We start from the raw sequence: 27,815 nt of genomic DNA on the forward strand, positions 1-27,815 counted from the left end.
GGAGCCATTGTTATTTTATTCTTCAGTCTGATTGCACTGTTCCCCTTCTACTGAGAATAAAAATAAGAAAACTGCACACAAGAGAGAAGCACTTTAGAGCAACCCAAGAACATGTGCAGGTAGTGTATATTTGACAGACATGAATTATATTAATTGAATCTCATTTCTATACAGTTTCTTATATCTGGGTTTATTGTTAAATTTTCAAAGGTGCACTACATTCACATCTCTCTGAATTGTTCAGTAGTCCTCAAGACATACATTTATGAAACTAGTAACTTTATTAAATCATTCTTTATCACATGTGTACAGAAATACGAAAATATTTACATCCAGAATAGTGTCTGTTGTACAAAGATCTTAAAATTTCAATATAAAAAAATTACATTTTAATATACATTTAATATAAAAAAGAATAGAAATCAATGAGGATAAAAAAGGTATAGCATGCTAGATCAGAGGTAGTTATATTTTACAATAAAATAGCTAGCCTACTTTACAATCTGTAAAAGATCCCGACCAAGCTTTATTACGACCTAATCAAATCACGCATAGTTCTTTTTATATCTTCAGTTTATAGCACTGACATATATCACTTTTTGCTCTTCCTTAATCATGTGGCCTTGACGTAAAAAAATGAAATGCAACTCTGAAAATAGATGCTGTGACATAGTCTATGCAAGTACATGAACGCAATGCTTCAAATTACTTAAGCCTGATGTTCATGCTTCTGAAATGTTGCATTACAAATTACGTTTAAACTCATTTTAATGCATATTGCATTCAACTTATGTCGTGTTGGAGCATTGGTTTGAAGAAAGTCAATCAGTTAAAATAAGTTGTCAACATGTTTATAGCTAGATACCTGAATTTATGGCACAGACAATTGAAGGTGACTCTGTTCTCTCAAGGTTTCCTACCACCACTATTCATGTTAATATGTACAGTGGGACTGGGAGCTTGCAGTTCATTGGCCAAGACTTTTGTGTACTTGCAGAGAGTATGTTTCTGGCCTTATGTTCTTGGCATGATGTATTTTCACTAAATATTATGTGACAATATACATAGGTATTTACCTTCCCATACAATTTTTTTTTTTTTTTAATTCACTAGGTGCACATTAGCAAGTTACGACTTGCAAATAATTAACAAGGATATATACACACTTGGAAATGAATGCATAATGCTTTGAGATACATGACATAAGAATTGAGCTTTATGCAGAGACCTTTTTCACATTGACATATTTAGATACATCACACCTTTTACATCAGCAAACATCCCTGTGATATTTTTCTAATTAAAGGAATGTTCCAGGTTCAAAACAATTAAACGTGTTTGGTAAAGCACCAAAAACAAAAAAACAACAAAAAAAAAGACATTGGAGCTGTAAAGCTGTAAATCGTATTAGCTTCGTTTCTGGTTATGCATTACCAAATACATGGTGGATTTGTTATTACGTAACACTGTTTTGTAGATACAGTGTGAATTTTAATATTCATACCCGTGCAGTACTTTTCCACATAGACTTCCATTGTACGTGCTTGTATTGTTTCGTTTGTTTTTATGGAAGGAGTTGAACGTGAAATTATTTTACTTGAAAATCCTCAGTATTCCCTGGATGATGATGATACTGAAACCAGAACATTCCTTTAGCCTAATTACACAAACAAGTTACAAAGTTACAAAAAAAATAAATGCGGATTTGTTTTTGAACATTGCTTAAATTACTGAATGGCCCACAAGATTGTGTCACAAAATGTGATTAGGCTTTTTTTATGCCATGTAGCAGTTGGGACAGTATAGTTGTATATAGTCCCACATGAAAACAGTTCATTGTTCATTAGCTCTGAAGGTTTTAGGGGTCAGTTCATATGTAGGCTCACGACTTCTCAAACTCCTTGGGTCCTTGAAAGCTTTAGAGTTTAGGAGAAGACTTAAGAATGAGCTGAGAGAATCGGGGAGTGGTAGACTCCAGAAAAGAAGGTGCCATTATGAGTTTCCAGTCCACTGCTCCTGAAATACTCCTGCTCTTTGGCAATGAGTTCTGGTGTTGACCTGACCAGGTTCTCTCCAACGCTCTCCCTCTCTGTTGAGGGTTTCATCTGCATCTGGCATGGGATGAGAGGCACTGAGGGTGGGCAAGAAAACCGTGCGACTGTGTCTGGGTTTGGTGCTGATGAACTCTCGAACACTGCATCTGCCTCAGCGGCAAAGGACACCAGGGCTTGAGTGGAGTCATATGAGCTTTTCTCCGTGTCAACCGAGACGAAGGAATCCAGGTTGTGGTCATGATGGTGGTGAGCTCTTCTAAAAAGGAGACGTGCGTCTTCACGGAAGTGTGGATTGAAGAGGAGGTAGAGCAAGGGGTTGATGCTTGCAGGAAGAGGCAGAAGCACCAGGACGACTGATTTGACAACCTCCTCGCTCACAGGAAAGAGTCCCAGAAGGGAGGAGAAGGTGAGGAAGGCTACAGGGCAGTAGAGCAGGCAGTTGGTGAAGATGAGCCAGGCCACATGCTTGATCATGGCACAATCCCAAATGCTGTCGAAGTCACCCTTCATCAGGTCCCAGTACAGTTTGATGTAAGTTCCGGTGATCACCAGGAAACACAGGGAGTTCATCATTATCAGAGCGACCATGAAACCCAACGTGGAGGGTTCGCCATCCGGCAGTGGTGAAGGCGTGCAGAGTGGAGTTGCCCCATACTCCCCGACCCCAATTAGCGGCAAAGCGGCGACTGCCAACGAAAGTGCCAAGCAGGCCACAGAGGCGGCTCGCACGTTTCCCAGGGACGGCGACTTTCCGTAGGCGCGAGCACAAGACACGGACACGCTGCACTGCACTGCAGCCAAAGTCAGGAAGAGTATGGACCCCTCCGAGGCTAGTACTGAAAGAAAGCCTGTTGTTTGGCAACCAGCACCCATTTCCCATTGAGCTCCGTGCAGGGCGAACTCTCCAAATGTCCGGGCATCGACCAATGCTAAGGTGCCGGTACACAGGCCCGTAAGCAGGTTGGCGCCGCTGATGGTGCCGATGATGAACTTAACAGGGGAGAGATAGCTGGGGGATGCAAAGACAGTCAAGAGGAGAAGGCTGTTTCCCGTCAGCGAGACCAAAGAGATGAGCCACATGCCAAGCCGTACCACCCAACTGTCAAACAGGTTATCACATGGTTTAAATGGACCTGAAGGGGTGAAATGATCAATTAGAATTTGAGCATTATATCAGAAATAACAAATTCATTTGAGGCTTATTCACACAAGACTGCATTTTTTTTTACTACGGATCAAATGCACAACAAAATAATACACACAATATTTAGTAAATCTTTCTTAAAATAGTTCTTGCATCAATTGTTGCTTTGAAAGAAGTGCAACATTTTATGTAAGAAAAGTTTTTTTTTCAAATTAAGTACACAAGTTTTTGTGCTTGTTTCATGAGACCCAATGCATCTTTATTAGCATCTTCACACAGAGTCAGAAATATAGTACTGCAAGAATCTGACTAGATTCTTTCCCCCATAATTCAAAAGAGAAGTTTTTCAGAGAATATGAATGGTTTTAATATAATTGCTTGTACATATAGAATATAAAAGAGAATAATAGTAGGCCACATTTTACCTTCTTCAGTAGTACGCTCTATGGTCATTTACATAAACAGGGACTAAAATTAACACTCGCAGAGCGCCAAATGCGAGTAGAAATCGACGTTGGCGAGAATATGAATCGGTGTCAATCATCAGTTAGCTGGTAACTTTTTCTAACAATGCAATATTGTGAGAACATAAACGTGAACAAATGTGACCGGTGCTCGGGACTGTTGATGGGCCGGTGCTGCATTGTCACGAAAGTTTAAGCCTTGCCAAATTTAAATATTCAAGTGCAAGAAGACACAAAAGGGAACTCAATTCGTTACTCATGCGCGAAGTTACTCATGTGAAAAGTTTAGAGTGCACAAAGAAAGAAAAGAAAAAAGAGTCTCGGACAGCACGCGGATACTGAAATGAGCTCTGTTTCACATCTTCTTGCTCTTGAACGGACATGTATAAAAAAATGCCCATTTCAGCAAGTATCCTACCATCTTTGTGAGTATCCGACCACAATCGGTTATGGCTTGAGTGAAAGTAAACAGTCCAGAAAGACAACACATGTATGTGTATCAGTATATTGGATCCGTTCATTAGGTCTTGTGACAGCAGCCTGATATATATTTATGTTGCTCTCTGTGTTTTCAATGTTAATCAAACAACAAAAGGACAAAGAAAAAATTACTCACTGAATAACTTTTTAAACTTTAATAAGGATTAATCTGTTTAATTTATACAGTGAATACTTTTACATTTGATTACTTTATATGATGTCTTTACCTGAAACCTACTGTTACTTGTCTTTATTCATGTTTTAAATTTAGAGTTAGGCATGTAGTTATAGCTGTGGTATCAAAATTGGAATAGAGAACTGTGAATTTTCCCTGGTATCTAAACTTTTGGCGTCATAACTGGCTGTTTTTGTTCATTTCGAATATACTGAAGCACATTTATTAATATTTGTCAAATCTTATTAAAATGCTAAATAAAATATAACAACAATAGCTGTTTTATACATAACTGGGTCACAGCTGAAACCATCTTTCTTTCTTTTTTTATATCAGCACCATTTATGGAAGTGGCAACACTTGACATTTCTTCACATGGTTATCAAATCACGCTAAGCTGAAGTGTTAGCGGAGATTCTGAGAAGTGTGCATAGATTTGGTGTAAAAATTAGTTTTCTTCAACATGCGCACAGTCTTGGTGGCAACATGTGACCTAGAGTTGAGATGTGTTGCTGATTGAATTTACCTGGGATGGGGGTACACTGTATGCTGGTTTGTAGTTTGGACTCTTCAATAGCTAACTGGAATTCCTCTAAGTCAAGGTCATCTGCAAGTGAACACATGAAAAGCATGAGGCACCTTTGGTTTGTGCATTTATGGCAGTATGATGAAATAGTCTTCAGTGTTCAAGATGCCATGATGCACTCAGTCTGGCAGAAGATAAATCACCATGTTATGGACATCAAGTCTGCTGGAACGGATTAATTTATCTAAGGGCTTTAGCACCACTCAACACGAACACATCTCAGTTGCAACTTTCCATTTCTCCGTCAGTGTGCAATCAATCATCAGGCTTTGTTCACGCTCTGGTTTTGTTATTTTCCGATAAGCCAAATGGTGTGTTTTGGACCTTGAATTGTTAATGTTTATCTAATTTCCCATGGAGTGTAATTACGGAGGGCTGCTTTCAAGTCTGAAACCTGATCAGATCGCATCGAGGAATGCATGGAGAAAAGACACATTTTATTTCATCTGTCAAATACCTGCGGTTACTGTAAGGCCCTGACATGTTTCTACTGTGCTAATTAAAGATGAAGAAACTGGCAGATAGAAGAGAGCAAATAAAAATAGACACACACACTGTGGAAAACCGCTACAAGTGGTGCTTTTATGTTCCTTTCATATTGTGTAAGGTCAATGTTTTCATTTTTTGGCTACAGGGACTTTGATAAAAGGTTTACTGTACAAACTTGAGTGACTTGATACAATACAGTATTGGAGTTGGGAAACTTGCCACGATAAGTTCAGATAATTTAAACTTAACCAACTGGTTTATTCTAGCAGTTTGCATGTCTATTAAGAAGGTGAAGAGATCACCTCAGAAAGTATAACCATTTTGATCTAAATGCTGAAGCTTAAATGCTTGAAATCATCTTCACTTGTCGATGGTCACTACGTAATTCCCACACTTCTGTTTGTGTTGTATCATAGTTTCAATGACTTTATTATTGTTGTACAATGTGGAAAATAGTAATAAATAATGGTGAGGTGTCTACATTTTTGACAGATAGTGGTGGTGACTGGTGGTACTTCAAAGAATACCATGTTATTACCACTGTAGTATACTAAGTTAAAAAAGGTACTGTTTTGCAAATGGTGCTTGCTACCACTTTCTTCCTAGTCACAATGCTGTAAAATGTTAGACAGATTTGTGAGATGGCCTAGTTAAGGTGTACGACTTACAGTTGTTGTCAGTGTGAATGGGGAACAGGGACAGCGCTTTCTTCTGGAGATCTTCCTCTTCACTGCCCATCTGTTCTTCCCACTGGCTGGCTGCTTTGTAGCCGTTACAGGCTCCAAATACACAGCACTGATAGGCATATGGCATCTCAATTACCCTGTTTCAACAAAAGTGATGTATAAAATGAAAAATAATTGTATATGTTCCATCAAATATTTTTATACCACAAATAGATTTATTATTATGTGCTAAATGGAGTTTTAACATTAAAAATAAGGACATATTGCATCAGTTTAAGGCAATATGAAAACTATAAAAGATCCCATTTCAGGGGAAAAAATGATTCATCAATCTGCAAATAATGCATGAAGTAATCTAGCAAAACATCTAACTGCAAGGGCTATTTTAAATGTATTTGGGTCACGACTGAAACCGTGACTTCTCTTTAATTGTAATCAGTTGCTTTTTGGAAATGGTAATACTTGAAATCTCTCATTTCTTGAGGTGCTAATTAATTCACACCAGCACTTAAGGCTTGAGTGCTTCCAAAGCCCTGTGCTGTTGATGAATCGAGACAGGATATTTATAACAGCCTCTCTTGTATTGAGAATAAGGTATCTTGAAATAATCTTTCCGCCTGTCAGATGACTTGCATCAAGCCAGATATTCTAGGGAACCGAACAGAAATCGTTTACTCGTAGAAATGAACAGAATGTTCCTTGGGGCACAGCCTGTTCCAGATTGTTAGTATCTTGAAACTGTCAAATCTGTAAACGGCTAAATGTTTCTCCGAAAACAGAGTGAAACCTCCATGTGTTTTTGAGCTATTCGAGGCATTTGTGTTGTGGGACTTAATAACCACATACACTCAAAAACTCTTTGAATGAACATAAAAAAATAATGGAAATGATTTCCACATGATTAACTTGCTTCATTTCAGCATTATGCAATTCTGTTATTCCAATTTAATGTACTTACATTGGGTCAACTTAATTTATTAAGGTTTATTCAACTTATTTACTATGGTTGGACACAGCTTAATTTAATAGTGTCAGCCCAACTAATTTGCAATGTTTTGGACCAACTAATTTACTTAATTTGCATTCAACTTATGTGTTTGTTAATTTTATTCATCCATTAATATTTCATTTATTTTCGTGACACATAATTAAATTGATAGACTATAGCTAGCTATTTGCTAACAGTAGCACATATTAGCATCTTAAATGCTAAGATTTACATGCTCCTTCAACCAAAGCAGTTAAAATTAACCATATCAGTCCACAGCCAAACAAAATGCTCCACACTTCTCCACAATGGTAACCCACTGTAATTTAAATGGTTCTAATAATTCGAATGTAATTGAACATTAAACACAATTACACACTATCAAGTCTTCCCTTTTCTCATTTTCTCAAAAAAACATAAAATAACACTTCATTTTTAACCTTAATTCAACCATATGCAAAGCATGCTGGGAACTAACAAGCACTGCCCAGTTTCAGTTAATGCAACACAAATCATTCATGTAATCCAACACAAACGGATTAAGTAAACTTAAATTTTACATATTAAGCAGATTGAACACAATCAAATTAAGTTAGGGCAAAATGGCAGTTGGCGTCGCACTATACTGCCACCTTCTGGATGTAAGAAATTTTTACTTAACATAAATGGTTTGTGTTTAGACAACACGTTAGGATTTTGTACTGTTAAGTTGAGACATAATTACGTGGACCTTAATAGAAAAAAACATGTCAAGTCAACAAACACAATTATTATAAGTAAACTAAACATAAATATATTATGTAAAGTGCACAAACTTCCTAGTTCATTTTTTTGAGTGTACACTTTTCTTTGATGGTTTAACATGAAAATGTTTTAAGTCTAGCTAATCTGTTGTTGCGCGGGATAGCAGAGTTTATTCAGGGTTATTGGTTATCACAAGTACCTTATGTTGGGGAAGTCCTCCTCTCTGAAAGAACGCGAGAGTGCCATGTTGCCTTTCAGTTTAAGATGAGTAAGACTTGTTAGCCCAACTAGCGGGAGACTGCTCAGTCGGTTCCCAGTGAGATCTCTGGATGGAGAGAGGAGATATAGATGGATCATCATGTGCAAAAAAAGTTGTAGATGGAGCTAAAGTGGTGCTACACTTGAAGTATCTACTTAAAATGTCCCATACTATAAGATCATTTTGTGTGAACGTTTGTCAACATTGTGCCTTGGAGATCTTCTGTTGGAAATCTTGAAATTAGAGTCATGAGGATTTAGCAGCTTTTGAAGTGAAATGTGCTACCTTCAGCGATGCGGTTAAAAAGGCAACCATCACAGCTGGTTAGAGATTTTAGTGGATGTGTGAAGTCAGTTTTCCTCAAGTTCACATAGGTATCCTTGCAGAGTAACCACAGGTTCATCACATTATGAACATGAACATGATCCACTAATATCTTGCAACCAATAAGTACCCTGATTATGCTTTTACCTTTCATGTAGTGTAATAGCTGTTTGTGAATGGAAACGGTCTGCAATTTTTTAAAGATCAAAGTGCAGATAAATGGAGTTATTGTCTCCCAAACTAACAAATGGATTCTGAACTGCCTGAAAGGAGTCAGCAGTAAATCCAGACTTAATTCCTGCTCAAAACTACATAGATTTGTAACTAATGTGCATAATGCTAGCCTATGGTCTTCATTGGCTGCCCGTGAACAATGTCTACTTTGACCCTCAAACACTGTAGCTGTAGCTGAGACTGGAAGAGTTTGGTTCATGTTGTCGACATGTCAAGAGGACATGTGCTGCGAAAGCAAATCCACTTTGCATGCACTTCCAAATGGATGAGGACGTGAAGAGTCATCTACAGTGTACAACAAACTAAATATAAACATACCACTTTCATGCTTGTGATGGTGGCACGGGTTGATCAGCTTCTTCTTTCAATGTTTCAATATATATATGTGTGTGTGTGTGTGTGTGTGTGTGTGTGTGTGTGTGTTAAATAGCAGTATTCTGCAGTGAAGAGGCTGTGAAGTTTTCTAAATCCAACAACACTTCTTGTTAGGAGAAAGTTTTATTTAAACCGACATGTTTTGGCACACAGGACTTGAACTTTTAACCCTGATGAAAGCTGAAATGCATCGGTTTAAATAAAACTTTGCATGTTCCAGGTTCAACACAAGTGAAGCTCTATCGACAGCATCTGTGGCATGCTGTTAATTAATTTACAAAGTGAAGGACGAGTCAAAATAATTTTTTTGTGGTAATCAACAGCATGCCATAGATACCGTTGAAGGAGTCGTACTTGTATTGAGCCAGGAACAGTGATTTGCCTTTTCCATGCACTTTGTTTGGTAGTGAATTTTCCCCAGAGTAATTACTTAGAGGTTTATATGAGGTCTATAACTATTGCGATATCCACTCGGGTATGACATTCTACAGTCATTCACTGCTGCACACATTTATCAGCCTCACTCTGTCACACTTTATCAGTCTTCCCCATTCAGTCATCACATTCTTCACCTAATGCTGCTTGCATTTAATCGCCTGTGACTGACGATGCACGTCTTCAACAATGCACAGAGCTTTTAACCATGATTACAAGCACAGTCTTTTCACTTTGAGCCAAAGAAAGCATTGCACAAATGACAGAAACTCAAAAGTGTGCATCATGGAATCTGTTTGTGCAAATGGGGTGGTTGCTCAAAGTCACAGTTTAATAACAGTTTTGTACATCTGTACAGGCATCTTGACTGTGTGAGCTTTATCTTCAGTGGAAAATCCTATGATATGCACTGGCAGTGTTTTGCATATAGTATACTTACAGTTTAATGAGAGACTGAAGAGAGGAAAAGGCGTCAGGGTGGATGGTGTTGATCCGGTTCCAGCTAAGATCCCTGTAATGAAACATAATTTACTCATCCATACACCTGTCATTTCTCCTTTTCTCATAAAAATAGAAATGCTTTTGCTCAGAACAACATGAAAGTTTCTATCCTTATCAGATATCTGTCTTGCTCTCATATTCTTTTAACAATAATCAGATATATAATCATATATAATTTTCTGGCTTTTGGTTGGCAGTTGTTAATTGGTTAGCTTGTCTTGGCCTCTAGGTGGAAGTGTTGGTGAGCTTTACCAATTCTTTCTATGAATTCTTTCTATGAATTCTTTCTTGACACAGTATCAATGTTCTCAAAAAATCTATATATACAGTGGAGTTAATTTAAAAAATAGACCACATTTAAACGGTTAATGCTTAAAAATGTGGAAATTAATAAAGAATATTTAAGACGCGTGAACTTGATTTTTTTTCTCTCAAATCAATCATGCAGTTTGAGTGCCTCTAAGCAAAAAGTATTATTTATTTATTTAGTATAAATTTTATTATTATTATTTATTTTTTTATCCATCATTATGTTTCAATTTGTAATGTAAAATGTGTATTAAATGTACACTGTAACTTTTGGACCTGTAGTGGTTAAAAAAACCAAACGTATTTTGTTTATGTATTTTGTGGAAGAACATTGTTTTGGTTGTGCTTTGGCTCTGCGTGACTGCGGATGAATACGGTTATCTTACTGCTCATAAAACATTCACTACTCGACTTTAGAGATAAAACCAGTTTAGATGGAAAGGATCTCAAGCGGGCTAGCTGAAGATGTTACTGTAGCTTTACCCATTAATAGACACGGAACTTCCATGAAAATAAATTCCAGCACAGCGCTACAACAACCATAATGAAATGAGCCTTCACAAAAGATAACTCTTTACAATGAACTCTGTTAGAGAGCTACATATGGCAATTTATCTGTTCAATAAAATACCTTACTCAACTGTTGAGTAATAAAATCGCCATCTCCTTTTACAACATTTCAAATCCCTCAGTTCTCACCATCTCTGAAAAGTCAAACTAATGTTGATTCTTGTTCTATTACGACCTATTTTTGCCAGCAGACTCTCCTCTGTTTCGGTGTTTGTTTAAAACGGGTGATTCCCCAGAAGATGGGAGATTTAGCGGATCCATGTCAGGCTTTCTCGCTCGCTGTGACAACAAACCTCTGTCACTCAGAAACGTGTTTCTGTAAAAGTAGCCGGGGAAAATGTACTCTATTTACAGATATGATGAGACACGCACGGGCGAGTGACGTATGTATGTAATTTCCCATGAAAACCATCCCAACAGGTCTAAAATATAAACACTTATAACAAGCTAACCAGTGAATCATGGTAAGACAAAAAGATTGATGATCTATTGACTCAATATTTACATTTTGTTAATTTTGAACATTTTTTTTTTTACATAGTCTACCTTTAAATTAGAAAAATGCAGATCGGAAGCGTTTTCCCTGGTGCTTTTATATTGTACTGTAACTCTTGAGGCCATCAGAAGATGTGTGTGCGTGTGTGTGTGTGTGTGTACAGTACTCACAGTGAGCGCAGAGAGCTGAGTTGTTGGAATGTGTTCATCTCAATCTGTTTGATCAGATTGTGCTGCAGGCCTCTGCCGAGTCAAAACAAAAATCTGGTTTTATTGCATCTCTCACACACACACACACACACACACACACACACACACACACACACACACACACACACACACACACACACACACACACACACACACACACACACACACACACACACTACGCCAGACATCATACACAGCGACCAAGGACACACTTGAAAGCCTCCACAATATGGACAATGATGGATTGCTACTGTAATGACGTTCATTTGTCATTTGTCAAATACTATGCGGGTTATTAGCGATATCTAATGTAATATACTCTATTACACTAGAGAGACGCCTGAACTCACATCTCTTGAAGAGAGGCACAGTGGTAGAAACTCGGCAGCTCTTCTATGACATTGTGAGACAGCTCCCTGAAATCAAACAAATACAGATTAGAAATGTCTTCACATGAGACTTCTTTATCTCAAAAAGCATTTCTTACAGTAGCTCACGAATAATGACAGAGGTTGACTGGTAACACTTCACAATAATTTCATAAAATTCTTAACATATCAGTAGTTTAATATCAAATGAATACAAAAACATGACTAAATATAGAAATATACAAATTAAAGTGTGTATTCAAATTAAGTGTGTAAAGTGTGACTCTATAAAAACAAAAGACCCATTAATGCAAGTCAGTTCAAATATAGTATCTATTTGAATGTGAAACGACCAACTGTTTGTAAAATTACATTTCAACAATATTTTTTAAACTGAAAAGAAAAAAAATCTCAATAATGGTATGATTTAGCTTATTTAGTTTCAATTAACATGATCTGAAATGAGCATTACAGTTCTCAATTTTTCCTACAAGTGCACCATCTTTCCCTTATACTGTTTCTGTCATCATGAAATATACATGTTTCTTAATGTAACATTATAATAAGTGCTCCAAGTTGCATGTCAGTATGAGTTTAGTTTTAAGACCATCTTTTAGTGTTCTTTCTTTTTACCCAATATAGTGTTTGCAAGAAGAAACCTTGGAGAGAGAATAAGCGAATATATCGAGAGAATGGCATGTTAAGCAGCTACTTTCCCCAGAGGTCTAATTCATCATTTGAACAGTTACATAAAGTCTCGCTTTTCCTGCAGGGGTTTCTCTAACTCAACTTGTTCACCTGTAAGTGGTTGCTCCTAAACATGTTACAAAGAGTGATTAAATGCAAAGAAAAAAGCTGAGATTCAAAATTAATTTAATTAAAATGACTTTTTAACAACTTTCAAATTGTTTGCACAAGCTTGCGCAAATGATACAAATATAAAAAGTAAAGTTGGCTAAAAATATCCACCTGCTGATGTTTTGAAGTTCATGTTAAAGGAGGCTTTTAGGAACTCCTTGAAAGTTTGGTTACATCAAATCCCTCAGGGGGAATTTCAACTCCCTTTGCCAGTTCGGATCTTTAGGAATCTTTTAGAGCTGAGCTTTTGAATGTGTTTGTGTGTTGCAGGTGCGTATTTGTGTTTGGAAACTCACAGCACTCTTAATTTAGGCAGCAGGTGGCAGAGATCGTATGGCAGGCCGGTCAGTCCAGCTCGGGTCAACGTACTGAGAGAAAATCAAAGAGGAAAGTTTACACTGTGTGTGTGTGTGTGTGTGTGTGTGCGCGCGCGAGAACCAGGAGAGAGAAACAGGGAAATAAATGAATGTGAATGCACTGCAAAAGATGACTTAAAAATAAAGAAACTGAGATTTATCCCTAGAGGAAGTTAAACATTATGCTAATTCAACAAGACAAAATATATAATTATTTTACTTAAGTATATAGTCTTGTTTTGACTATATTGTTTTTTTCTGGAACCAAGACAAAGATTCAAATTGATTAATTATAATGAATTAAATATTAATAAGTCAGATGTAATGTAATTTTAAGTTGAAATGACTTAAACATTCAAGTTTAAGTTCTGAGTGCTTAGAAATTTAAGGCAGCAACTTTTTTTTTTTTTACAGTGTAAAAATTGTAAACACCGTTGCTGTGTTGGGCTGGTCGGGTTCCTCAAACTAAGCAATATTTTGTGTAAAAATTGTAAACACTGTGGCGCTATCAAAATGTTGCTTAGTTTGAGGAACCCGACCAGCCCAACACAGCAACTTTGACTCAAACAATGGCGTAAGATTGGGGTGCGACCAAAAGCAGTTTGAAAACCCTCCCCCCTTAACTCTAATGAGGGGTTTAATGCTCCGTGACTTTTAGGATCAGTAACTATATACTTCATATTAACAGATGCTTCACAAGTAAACATTGAAGGGCTCGGTTCAGCAGGCCCTTGCCTAAGCATCGTTTTTACCCTTGCTGACATGCTGAGAGATCAGTAAAAGCATCTCTATTTTGTCAACGGTTATTCCATTGTCCTCGACGGTGGGAAGAACTTCTGGAAGTCTCTTAAGTGAAACCGATCCTGCGTGAAATGGGGACATTTGATCTCAGACTCACAGAACTTGCAGGCTGGTGGTTCCTTTCAAATCTGGAAACTCTCGGATCTCAGTGGCCCCGTTCAAAGAGCTAAAACGAGATTAGATAACTCATTAGTGAGGATCGTTCTGCTAATGAAGATGTCGTCCAGCAAAACCACAGGGATGTCTACTGTTACCGTACACACTTAGCTCTCCATCATCTAGAGGGAATATTATTCCACTTGATTCCATCATTTTGATTACACTTGCAACGCTACCCAAAATCAACAATGGAAGACGGTAGACTTTGTATCAAAATAATGAATTCTGAATAGACACTCACAGCATTCTTGTGCATTATCTGTGTAATTGGAGAGCGGTAAATCACTTTTTTACTGGTTTTATGAAAAGCTAAATCTCATATTCTGGCATTTATGAGGTTATAATTGAAACGTGCTGTTTTTTGGAGACAAATTACTAGTTTAATGTTTACTTATGAGAGAGGTGATGGCAAGAGGTGAGCAAGATTACAGTATTCATCAAAATGAAAGCGATTATGAAATGGAAATTATACACATTTGCCAACTGGTACTTCAGATGTGCCTTATCGGAAGCCAAACTGTTCTGTTTAATCATGTTTATGTGATCATTTCACACACAGACGTGTACTCACAGTGTGTGTAGCTTTGGCAAGAACTGAAATGCTGATCTTCCAACAAACTGAATGGGATTCTCGTAGAAATGACTGAACAGAGAAGAAAAGGGCATTAGTTTTTGTTAGAAATTGAATGGATCATTCTAAACGGGTGCTGTTCCATTTTGACAAGGATATATTTGTATCCTTTCAGGAAAGAATGTCTTTAGGCATTAATTAAGTACAAAGTGCCATATCCATCTAAATTAATAAAGCTTAACATATGCTGAGACATAACAGAACTATTTCTTGAACTATATTGTAACAGAGTTGATAATTAATTTAGCCATTAAAACAATTGTTTTTTTAAGGATTAAAAAAGAATTTAATGTTGACATTTTTATCAACTTTAACAAAAAATCTTTTGTTCTTGGTAACAGGGTTGAGATGTAAACGTAATTGGTAACAGTAATTGGTAACAGGGTTGAAATGTAAAAAAAAAAGTGGTAACAGGGCTGCTGTATGCAGGCCTCAAACCCGGGTCTCTGTCATGGGATGGGGGCGCTCTAACATGGAGGCTAAAGACCGAAGTCTCTGGCGTTAGTCGCTAGAGCGCCTCTTGAGATCAGGGGAGTGAGGTTTTTACTCGCACAGCTCTTACTAGCTGGCCTCCTTTACATATAGACAAAATAAAGATAATTTTGCTTTTATTTTATCTCTGTCCATTTTTATCTTTTTATGCCAACCCTGTTAACATCATAACTATTGCTTATTATAAAATAGAGTACTATTCAAAAGATAAAATTACATCCTTTGACATTTTTTACCATAAGGTTTCATTTGTTAGCATTAGTTAATGTATTAACTAACATGAACTAACAATGAACAATACATTTTTTTACAGTATTTATGAATCTTCGTTAATGTAAGTAAATAAAAATCCAGCTGTACATTGATTGTTCATGTTAGTTCACAGTGCATTAACTAATGTTAACAAATACAACATTTGATTTTAATAATGTATTAGTAATTGTTGAAATTAACATAAACTAAGATTAATAAATGCTGTAGAAGTTTTTTTTAAAATTCTTATTTCACCTTAACTAAAGTAGTTAACTAATGTTAACTGATGAAACCTTATTTTTTTAAATAAAAATCTATATATTTGCAAATACGGGTAGGGGAAAGCAATTCAATTAATTAAAAAATAAAGATACTGTATTTTTGTTGAGTTATTTCCACATCTACACATATTTAAACGTTAAAAAGGGATACAAAAGGCACCCGTTTTGTAAAACTACCCAAATATTTGTCACATATTTCCTGCTCCGTTGGCTGAGATAAACAAACTTCTATAACATGTTCTGTCTGTTACACAGTGAGGCATGTTTAGTCAACAGAAAAAGGCTTTACTGTCGTTTCTGAGACGAGATACTCACATGGTCTGCAGAAGTGGGTTCCCCACAAACGCTCTCTCGGGAATGGCCTTAATGTTGTTGTTGTGGAAACCCCTGTGAGACGCATGGAGAGTGAGAATATGACCATCTGCACACTTAAACACAGTCTACTATAGGATGAGGAAATCCAGCGATCAAGACCCGCTTTGCTGAGTACTTTTGCTAACTGCATCTGTTCCGTATAGGCTATAAATTGTAGAGCTGCCGTGCTATTCGGAGTGGCCACACATTCAACCACTGCAACAGCTTATAATTCATCATCATCTGCCGTCACTATGAATATAACACGCTAAAGTTAATTTATGGCACACATGTTGCCAGCAAATGGTAATCCGAAAATTCTAAACAGTCTAAAATAATTACACGTGTTAAATAAACAAGGTTAAAAGGTCTTTTTTGGGTGCCGAAAATTAATTAATCACCTTGGGCAATTGAGTCCAATTGCATCTTATCTTTTTATAAAGTGCAGAACTCTCCCATAAGCACACGTGTAAACCATTTGGTTGCGTCAATTCAAATCTGCTCATGTAAACATCCTTTGTATCTTACAGAAACACCTGTCGGGAGGCAGTCCCGCAGGCAAAAAACACTTTAGGATACTTGAGAAGGAAGGACTTAAGCGCTCATCTCTAAGCATCTGCTTTTTTGCAGGAAACTTGTGCTTGAGAACCACATTCTAGGGACTAACCGGGATTTATAAGGAGCACGAGGCCAGGCCAAGCGGTCCACTTTAAAGGAAGCATGCTGACACATGTATGCTGGGTAAGTTAGTCTCGGTTACTTACAGTTCCTGAAGCTTGGCCAGTGTGCGAATGGCCACGGGGAACTCTTGAAGGTCATTGAAGTTCAATTCCCTAGAGAAAGGAGACCAACCATAAGAGCAGAAGAACTCTGAGGAACACAAGCTAAGAGAAAATGATTTATGATTTACTAAGCAAAGCTACGTTCATTTTTTAAAGTTGTGTCTTGCATAAGACCACCTTTGGAACAACAATTAGCTAGCTCGTCACATATTAGCCCAACTGTTTTGACGTTTTTATTTGATCTTTCATCCTACGTGTCTGTAGCATAAGCAAACACTTAAGAACTGTGGTTCCAATCAGTCAAAATCTTTCTGTGACCTTGCAGGTTTTCCGTGTTGGTTGTCCTTGGAGACCTAGACAGCTGTTCTAAGCTAATCTGACATGACGTGACCTCTCCTCTGCATACATTATTTTTGTTGTATGCATTTCATTAGCCTTCTAGGAAACCTGCGGCAAAAAGCGCACTTGAACCAAAACACGGGCGGTTGCTAAGGGCGAGCGGCCTTACACGCAGGTGCAAGAACAATGTGTTTATGGCCACAGTTTGCATGTTGTTTTCCTTGGATGTCAGCGCTCCTTTTCATCTCTGATTCTTTCAGTTTTTCAGAGAATAATTATTGGGAAAATCCTATAATTGAACAGGAGCTTTTTTCCCCTCCACAAACCTTTTGCCCGGTAAAGGCGACTGGGCGGCATTAATAGGTGCCTTTTGGCCCTGTATCCCCTCGTGAAGGTCCAGGTCTTAGTCATATCGTCCGCTCCCCGCAGTTACAATACCTAATGCTGAATGTGTCTCTTTATACCCATAATTATATGTCTTATCCCTTAGTGTTAAGTGTACGCTTTCAAAACAGTCCAAATGTGTATATATTTTAGTCTTTTTTTTTCTTTCTTTAAGGGGAAAAACGTTTCTGGCAGGTGGCCAGTGCGTTTGAAGTGAGCTTGGTGAATAGGGGTGGACCCGCGTTGGACGCCATCCAGAAAGGGCGAAACACTTGCTTAATTCCAGTGTGCGTGGGTGTACATGTGTTTGTCTATATGTGCGTGAGTGTGTCTGTGTTGCAAAACAGTCTCAAAAGCGAACTGACCTTGGCCTATTTGAGGTGAATATAAGGAAATTATTGATATATGACAAATTATCAATAGCCATTAGCAATGAAATTGCAAAAATAATACATTTTCAAATACAGTCTGACCCACAGTTAGTCCCGCCCCAAACTCATGCCATTGGTTGAAACAATGTTGGCGGGCTGGTCAGGATGCTGCAGATCCTGATTTCACCAAGTGCAACATGTTCCTGGATCAACATCTTTTAGGTGCTTCTACATCAGTGTTATTTACCATCATTTCCCTCTAAATCTTTTGGGTAGGGGTAGGTTTAGGGGTAGGAATATGGTTAGGACTACATTTATGAACAGGAATGTTGTTCCAGAATCAACTAAATTGAACAAATTGACCCAGGAACGCATCTTACTCGGTAAAATCAGGACGTGCCAGGAGAATGTTTTGGCAGTACCACAGTACCACTGCCTTTCAGGGTCATCGATCTACGAATGGCTTACTTGTAGATGACAAAAATAACATTGTATACTAAACAAATATACTAAACAAGAGAATCAAAAGGATTGCACAACCAGTGCATGAGCAATTTCAAAAGGATTGCATAACCAGTGTATGAGCAATTTAGATTTTTATGAATGTGTATATTTTTTATTCATTAGCCCTCTCACTTCTAGTGAGTCATGTAAGTGTTTAAGTAATTTTCTTCAAACATTGCATGAAAATTCACTCGCATTTTCGGCCTATAAAATGGGCTGCACATGGAGAGACTGGGAACACAGTGCCGTGGGCGAGCCGTGCCGCGTGGCTCTGCCATGTCTACATCCTGGTTTTGTTTAGAACATCCGTCAGTCTTGTTTGGAGACATTACTTTGATATGGCAGAGAAGAGGAATGCCTTTCATTTCCTGGGAAGACCTCATTGTTTAGAACGGGAGCTGTCAGTTACCTTGATTTACAATTCGTCAAACCACGCAGAAGTCTGTTTGAAAGCTAAATCATCAGGCATCATAACAAAACAACACAGCGGTGGCCACTAAGTCTGATGATTATGAATGCGCTTTCAGAGCTAATTATAGTGATGGGGATTACAGCAGCATCAATAAAAAGATGCACATTATCCCACAAAAAGATGTCTGAGACCCTTTAAAGAAGGCTAATATGTTTCCCTCCATTGTTTCAGGAAGCTCAGCACTTTCCAAACACACATGTGCAACTGAACGGAGACAGCTGGCATGATTTCTTACAGTGTGTCATGTTACATATAAGAATATTTGCCTCAGGAAGATTAGTTTCTTGCTTAGCCATCATTGTAGCGGTGATTACAATGTCATTCAGTATACAACATGACTACATATTACGGTTTCTGGGACTTTTTTGTTTTTACTACCATGACATTTTAATTGTAATGCATACAAGTTTTAATACTTGTAACTTTATCCACTACAGACACATTCCACTGTATATATCTATCCTGATTGAGAAACACTGCCCTACAGTATCACCCTGGCCTTTAATAATAATAACATTTTTAGCATTTTTGTCATTTTCAATGCTTAAGTCTAGTGCAATAAATATTTTCTCCTTAAAATCAAATCCCCTTCCAAACGCCAAATTTATCAAGCCGCAGAATTTTCACGGGAGAGTCTCAGCACACGGTTCCTCTGTGATTGCTCTCAAATGAAGTGTTCAGTTCAGTCTGTGCAATTCTCAAGGCTGAAATCTTCTCGTAAAGAGGAAAACGTCATCTTTAGCACTTCAGCAGGCTGTTAAAAAGCAGGTGTGAACCTCTCGGTATCCTGGAGACCACCATGACTTTAGCATATGCGTAATCCTTTAAAGCCAAACTTTCATAGCATGGTCTATGTAATGTCTTTCATACATTACATTACAAATATGTGTTGGCTTTGGTTCATAGGCCCCTTTCAACATTTCTCATGAATTTTAAAAGCATTTAGCATGTATTTATTGGGCCTATTTAACATTTGATTTCAATCTACCATGTTTGGTAATGTATAACAAGTTATATAGCATGAATCTGGCAGAGAATGTGTGTCTATTGTCCAGGTGTGATTATGAAAATTGTAGCCAGTAGCCATAAAATGATTGTTTATTAATTTATCCATTCTCATATATTTGTATGGATTCTATTATGACTGTCAATTAAAACTTGATCCAGTGTAACATAATTTCAGACACCTCAAACATGTGTCATGCTATTGACATTGCCTGAATAGTCCAATATAACTCCACGGGTGTAGTGATAGAACACATAAAAATCCACATTATGAAAGAAATTATTTCCCATGACATTTCCCACTCAATTAAATTGCCTTATTTACTGTATTACTGAATATATGAAGTTAAACGGGAGAGGGAAGCACACAAGAAAGCTTTTTTTTTTTTTTTTTTGCACGCCTGTAATACCAGCATAAGCCACCAGGGACATCAGCCTGATAACCACAAAGAGCCCCCTAAAAACCACTGTATAGTTTGCACACTGCTTACGCGTATGAGTACTTTCACATGGAGCACTAAAGACATTATCCAACACCGAAGTCATTGTCAGGGAATCATTGCTGCTTCTATTACAGAAATTGAAAGTCTGCCATAAATTCTCAGATTTTAATAAGAGGTACGAGTGTTTCCTAAAAACAAGGTACTGCAATTAACATGTTCATATCTCAACAGCACAAGTATTGTGTAAAGAATGATATGTTTATAGTTCATGCAAAGCTGAACCACTGAACATACAGTAAATAGAGTCAGGCTAGTTTGCTAGTAATTTTGATTCATATTTATAGCCACAGCCTCTTCCATAATGATAACACGAGGATGCCAAAATCAAATAACAGATCAGGGTCTGTTTGCATTAAAAACAGGAAATGCTTTCATGTTTTTAATCTTTCATGAAGGGATGATCTTACTTACAGAGTCTCGAGGCTGTGCAGTCCCTCAAAGCAGTTCTGCCCGAGGGTCTGGATCATGTTGTTATGAAGATGCCTAAACGTGAAAACATTCATTAGCATTATAGTAAACATCAAAACAAACCTCAGGAATGACACCTGTTAGGCTGTGCACATTGCTTCAAATAAATGTGAATGTGGCGGATGATATATAAACTTAAACCACACTATCATTTCACTGCTTTGTAAATGAAAGAGTTTAGGATTACTGTGGTGTCCTATCAAACCAAGGCATGTGTTCAAACTTCCTCTGATTTCCTGGTTTCCATTCCTCACACCGATACATGCACAATGGTTAGTGTGACGTACTCAGAATCAAGGGCATTTCTAAGCCATGTTAACATTGTAGAGATTGGATATGTTGGGGTAAGATACTAAGCATGCTGATCCAGGAATTCATCCAACTAGTTTAAAATATTTTGTGTGGAAGTAGATACGTACAGGACAACCAGGTTGGAGAGGTTCCTGAAGGCATAGTCAGGGATGTGGGTGATGCGGTTTAGGGCAAGGGTCATAGCCTGGAGTGAGGAGAGGTCATTGAGGGCGCTTATTGGGATCTCTGTCAGGGCATTGTCATCAAGCCACAAGTGCCTCAGTGACCGCATACCCAAGAGGGTCCTTGCTGGCACCTCCATAATCAGATTGGCATCCAGACGCCTGTTTTTATTTGAATGAACACAAGCAGATGTTTATTCCTGTACAAAGGTTATGGAGGGTGCAGAGATGATAATGCAGTCAGTCATGTTTAACAGACACTAGTTGGTTAAACCTTCACCTCAAAAATGGGCATTTATTTCATGTCAAATCAACAGCAGACTTTAGTTAATATGAGCAATTACTATTGGCAAGAATGAAGAGATGAAAGCAATTAGGCTTTAAGGGACTGGTGTTATATGCCTTTCCCTACAGATGAATCACTGAAGGAAGTTTGTGAACCTGTGTAAGCATGACACTATACGCAACCCACCTTCCATAAAAATATACTTAAGGCAAGATTTTCTAAACAGGACAAATTAGCGCAAATTAAACAAATTAAAGAACACAGAACACAGAACAACTCTGTTTAAAGAACTGAGTCAGATCATTTCCATAATGACCAATGCAATCTATAAAGAGCAGCGTAAATTAGCATCTGGTTTAAGACATGCTTTTTTTTTTTGGCGTAAATGATGCCGCAAATACCAGTAAATTGACGAGTGCCAACCTTAGTAAATCACCGTGATTCTTCTAAATACTCTCTTTCCATACATTTTGCGTCCGAAAGGGAAACTCCTATAAAATCATATCCAATAAGGTCAGCTGCATAGTAACACTGTCCACGCCTTTTCAGTGCTAAATTTTCACTGCGTGTCTTTAGTAAATCCTGATTTTTAACGCCAAAAAGAGGGTTTGCGCTGGCGCAAGCTGCAAGTAAATCTGGCCCATAGTAGGGTCTTCCACTAACTTTAGACTTTTTTTGATAATGAGGCCTGACCTGGCATGACTCCAGCCCAGTATTTGTGACCCAGTCAGCGGTAACACTCCTTGTCAGTGCAGTGTCCTGTCATGGAATCTACCTCTTTCATTTCATTCATTAAACTGCCAAGCCTTGCAGAGGTATATCAAAACAGATGAACAAAGGAGCCATAAATTGTGGCTAAATAGAAAGAGATACCATGCTGTGGTCTGCGGTCACAACATTTCTGCTTTTTCAATATCATAATTAAAGGATAATTTTGTTGCCTTTTTGTTTCAATCTTTTGTTATTCTGGTGTAAGGATTGGCACCACTACCTAAGCACTTTAGTCCCCTCCCCCCTCCCCCCTTTAGTAGCTCCAGCATGGACTTGTTTAATGAGAGTTTTGGCACGATTGCTGCTCTGAACGTTTTATAAAGAAGCATCGGGAGCCCACAGGTGGAGTGCTCTGCTTTGTGGATTTTCACATTTTTTAATTTAAAGCTTTTGAAGAAAGAAAGGGTGCTAAATCACAGCAAGTGTGTTTCAGAGGATACAAAGAAAGTTGTGCAATCACAAACCAGGCGTACAAGGGCTGCCGAGGCAAAGATTCCACTCTCGATCCAACCACATGAAGGCATTTTGTAAATTGGCCATTCCTCTTTCATTTCGCTTGCGCTCATATGGTGTTATAAAGCACCAATTGATAATTTGATGGCTTTGTGGCATGGTGAGCTGATTTGGTTAAAGCCACCAAGCGATTGTTGCTCCATACTGACTGGAAGGCTTTAAGTCGCTATTGAATTAACAGTTTTTCTCTCTGATTTTTGGAAATAAAACAAAGAAACTGAGCTAAAGACAAAAGCTGTGAAAAAAATCAGAGGTTGCTGGAGATAATTGAAAGTGCAGACGTTTGGATTCTCTCACAAATCGAAGAACTGAGAGAAACACCCCCCATTTCTTTGCAAGGCTGTTGTTCACAAACCTTGACATCTCCACAACCAAGATGAATGTCCTCCCTGTGTCAACAAGTTAAGCCTTTGATCTAATGAATGTTGCCCCCTGGATTCATTGGATGGGGGGGGGGGGGGGGGGGGGGGGTGTTGAACCTCAGTGATCAGCGAATCGTGATGTATGATAGCAGCAGAGCACGTGGAGTTAGCCGCAAGCACTTCCTCTGCATTTTTTCCTCATGACCTTTCACACACATTCATTTCCACTGGCCTCTCCTCACCTCCCCTCTGGCCTCTTCAACCCTCGAGTCCTTCAGCTCAAGGTAATGCACAATGAGCATCAATAGTAGAGGAACTTGAACCCAAAGTACAATGCTATTTGGCTTGAAGAACTCCCCATATTCTCAGACTAAGTTCTCCATGCTGTGCAAACCTGCTAGGTAGCAGTGATTCAAACTAAACACCAATATCTTGCTGATGACATCTCAATCATCTGGCTTGATAGGTTTAAGGCTTGAAATTACATGTGTAAACATTCCTTTAGTCATCTATTTTGTGTGGAATCTCATTGGTAACCAACATGTGATCAAGAGGTGTTGTATTGCCTCTGATTTAAGGAAGGTAAGTTTTATTGTTGCTCAGCTTTGACTGCACCTTTATCAGATCTTTCTTTCATAGACTAAATCCTGGAAGGATGGTCTTGACATCAAAGGATGCTCTGTGCTGAGTGTAGCAAGCATAGACTCTAGTAAAGAAACAAAGATGAGTTTCATCACCAATCCTCTCTCCTGCCCTAACTCATCTTCCCTCTGTCTACATCGGGCGCCAGTGGACTTCAAACCTTATAGCCCCCCCAGTGGTTAACCGATCCCCATCTTATCATTACCCTAAATTACATGTTTGTTGAGAACTAAATGCCTTTCTACTCTTGTGGGAACTCAGGATAGAGCACCTAGCTGAATCACTGCATATTCTTTGTTATGGGGGATTGAAAGTGAGCGTAAGTTGGCTGGACGAATGCCAGAGCTCTGTCTCACTACAGGGAGGGCCTGGACACAGTCTATGCACGTCTGGAGCCTCTTCTGGAACCAGGCACGTCTTCCATGCGGAAAAAAACTCTGTTGGTGGCAAAGGAATTAAATTTGTACGCCATGACTCTAATGAAAACATCCTTGCAAAGGTAGAAGGAAATGAGCACATGGATATTTACATGGAATTATTCATTTGGAAAAAGTGGGTGTGTGGCTCCGCACCGGGATGCTGACTGGCATCAGGAAACTGGAATAATTGAAAGGAGTCGTGGGGTGGATGTGAGTCGAGCAGATGGACAAGGCCAGACAAAATCCCAGACAATATTTAGATTCTGACCTTTTCATGGGGAACCAGTTAGGAATAGGGGGCGTGATTCCGATTAGGAGGAACACTTTGGACCTAAGGGAAGAGTAACTGATGGAAAATTGGGCTCTTCACAGCTCATTGAATCTCCCAGCGCTCACTCAGGAGCCAGTGTGCAGTGTCTGGCGGTTTCCTCATGGGTTCCAGATGCGCCAACAGCCCTGTAAAGGTCCCTCTTTTTCACCGTTCTGATATTAAATGTGACGTAGTCACGTTTTGTCTTCCTCAAAAACACTGACCTCTGGAATATCATATTTGTCTCTGTTGCGAATTAGCATTAAGGTAATAGCTCTTATAGAGAAAGTATAAACCCAAATACACTGAATTAATTTTCAAATTGTATTCATTTAAAATCCAGAATTATACAGACCACACAATAACTACTATGACTTTTGTTACTCTTTCTCTGTTCGTTATTTGTTCTTCCTTTGCGAAGAACTGTATGGCATTGTTTGCAAATGAAAATCCAAAATAGAAGGAAATCTATTACCAAAAATCTATGCGTCTCACTATTACGCTGCCAAAGAACACCTGTTTTACCACTTCCATGTGTGTCCTAAATTGCAAACTTGATCCTCCCTGGTGGGGAGTTCTTTAATGAAGGGCCTAATGGTCCTAATAGGCATATAAATAACTCGGCTTTCCTGCATCAACTATATTAGAGAGAAATGCCAAGAGTTACTTCATGACTAGATTGCAGTGTAGACCAAATAACCTTACTGTTAGAGACTTTATCTGATAGAGGGGTGCTAAATCATTCATTTTGTTACTCGTGCTGTGCTTATAATGTAATATTTGATACATAATTATTCATCATGTTTTCTGGACGAACAACTCCACTTCCACTTAGACTTCTTTTGTTCTATGATGGGGAGCATCTTCTAAGCAGAATAACATTTCACATGAGACCAATATTTGAATCAGTTGAATCTGTTTTATTCCAGCTGTTAAGCATGAAGCTGTGGTCACAACCAGGAGGTCTACACTTGGCATGTGGACCTATCCAATGTTGCTTTAATATACACCATTGTTCCATGTAAATCTCTTACAGCCCAAGTTTGCTTTTGATCACTTGAAGTATGTGGTACTTACAGAGACAGCAAATTGGGTAATTCCCATGGGTCTTCACTGGGCAATCTCTCTAACTGGTTATTCTGCAACATCCTGCAAAGATACCATAAAAGAAAATTAGACAGGTAATTCATTCTGCTCTGGTGAATATTAAATCATAGTAAATATTTTAAAACACTAAGGGCCCTTTCTTGCACCCAGCGCAATTGACTTTGTACACCGACGCATGTATCACTCCTATTTTGCACCCGCGCACAGCGGACTTTTCCCTCCACAGACGCACGTCGGTAAATTAGGAAATTAACTTGCGCTCCCGGGGGCGGTTCAGCAAAAAGAGGAGGCGTGTTCCGGCGCAAACGTTCCCTGATGCTATTTTGCAGGTTTAGAAAACAATTCGGCCACTGACCAGGAAAAACCTAGTCTAAAGTCAGTGGCGCGTTGCGCATGTTATTCATATGTTATTTTAAGGGCGCATGCTTGGCCATAATCAATGGAACAAGCGCGTATGCTCTTAAAGGAAATGTGAGATGTCGCTCTGATTGGTTTATTTCACGTTACGCCCAAACCACACCTATGAGTAATGTAGCTACTTCAGACCAACCCATTTTAGATTTGCGTCAGGCGCAAGAGTCATTTATCCTGCCGGTATAATAGCAACAGCGCCCAAGACCCGCCCACAAAGTTACTTGCGTTTCAGATCGTTAAAATAGGGCCCTAAATGTGATTTTAATACATTTAAAAATGAAATCTAGTATTATCTAAGTGGCATTCGGTTGCCTTCTAATTTTTATTAAGGAAAAATAAAAAAGTCACCACTGGTTCCATATGTGTAATTTTGCTGGGTGGTGTATTTTAAATGTTAACGCTTGTCAAAAAACAGACTCTAGAGACATTTTTGAATTGAGTATGACAATATGGCTCCTGGGCACAAGAGTTTTCCAGCTTACTGCTGATGAGGTTACCTGTCACTCACATCAATCAGTCAAGAGATATGATTTCAGGTACTGTGTGGTGCACTTTTCAGTGGACAAAACCAGAACATGTGAGGGGCAGAGAGACTGAACAAGACAAAACAGAACAAGGGGGAGAAACTGCCTGGGTGGGCCACTGAGGTCATGCTCACAGGACTTGTCGAATAAAAGAACGAAAGAAACAGGAAGTGGTAGAACAATGACACCAAGCTCTTTGAACAAAGCAAATTATTCCAAAGTGAGAGCATGAGGCCACAGACGTTGAGCTTTAATTACAAGGCAGACAGCTTTATCATGTCCAATCAAATGAAACTCCTGACATTTGACCACACAGCCAGTGTTTGAAGGAATAAATACTACTTTGTGGGCAGGATGTCCTTATCAAGGAGATCATGGTGCCACCATAGCCATTGTGAATCTAGACTTAAAATGTCCAGCAGTCATGATATGACATTGTGAACAAGCCTCTATTATTTAGTCATTCAAATGCCACAAAGTGTGTATTCATCCCCCCTGCACTTTCAGTTTTGTGTGGTATTGTCATATTTTCACCAATTGTTCTTGATTTGACTCTCGCCATGTTTTTCTTGTAGTTTTGGTTAATATGTTTTCAAATTTACATTTGCCCCCTGCCCCAAATTTGAAAGCTGAACATTAGTTCATAAACATCAGGTCAGGTACTCGTGCCTCAGACAAGTTAGGTTGTTGAATAGGATAGTACGAAGAACAATAGAGCACAGAAAGCAAACAGAGAAAGATTTGTAACTATTGTAATACCCAACCCAATCCCTTTTTGTCTACACTGACCACAGAAATAAGATACCTGACAATGACAGACATTATCTTGTTTTCGAAAACGGGGGAAAGGGCATTAAAATATTAAACTGAACTAATGCTCTCATTAACCTACTAGAATGTTACTCTAGTATTGGTTAAAGAAAAAGTTTTTATTTTTATTTTTTTAAATAAGGTACAATTACTGAAAAGGTATTGGCACACAAAGTTTTTATTCCACTTTATGCGGTAATGAAAGGATTTGATGTGGCAGGGCAATTTTCTTGAGATGTGCAATCTAAAAAGTAGAAAAATGTGTTGAATTGTTGAATGACA

General features: G+C 38.4%; 1 protein-coding gene across 1 annotated transcript in view; it reads right to left on the reverse strand.

Annotated features, from left to right (window-relative positions):
• Positions 1-1,103: 1,103 nt before the first annotated feature.
• The window catches only part of lgr6 (leucine-rich repeat containing G protein-coupled receptor 6), an 84,638-nt gene continuing 57,926 nt past the window's right edge, over positions 1,104-27,815 (reverse strand). Inside the window, exons 4-18 of the mRNA XM_084099220.1 lie at positions 25,756-25,827; positions 21,322-21,537; positions 20,846-20,917; positions 16,839-16,907; positions 16,036-16,107; positions 14,636-14,707; positions 14,003-14,071; positions 13,045-13,116; positions 11,873-11,938; positions 11,484-11,555; positions 9,877-9,948; positions 8,010-8,135; positions 6,061-6,215; positions 4,844-4,924; positions 1,104-3,187 (exon numbers count right to left, since the gene is read on the reverse strand). Coding sequence (XP_083955346.1) covers positions 1,938-3,187; positions 4,844-4,924; positions 6,061-6,215; positions 8,010-8,135; positions 9,877-9,948; positions 11,484-11,555; positions 11,873-11,938; positions 13,045-13,116; positions 14,003-14,071; positions 14,636-14,707; positions 16,036-16,107; positions 16,839-16,907; positions 20,846-20,917; positions 21,322-21,537; positions 25,756-25,827 — 2,536 coding nt within the window. The 3' untranslated portion in view covers positions 1,104-1,937. The remainder of the gene's footprint in view (positions 3,188-4,843; positions 4,925-6,060; positions 6,216-8,009; positions 8,136-9,876; positions 9,949-11,483; positions 11,556-11,872; positions 11,939-13,044; positions 13,117-14,002; positions 14,072-14,635; positions 14,708-16,035; positions 16,108-16,838; positions 16,908-20,845; positions 20,918-21,321; positions 21,538-25,755; positions 25,828-27,815) is intronic.

The sequence above is a fragment of the Abramis brama genome (assembly GCF_963993115.1).
Source record: "Abramis brama genome assembly, chromosome: 22".
NCBI lineage: Eukaryota > Metazoa > Chordata > Actinopteri > Cypriniformes > Leuciscidae > Abramis > Abramis brama.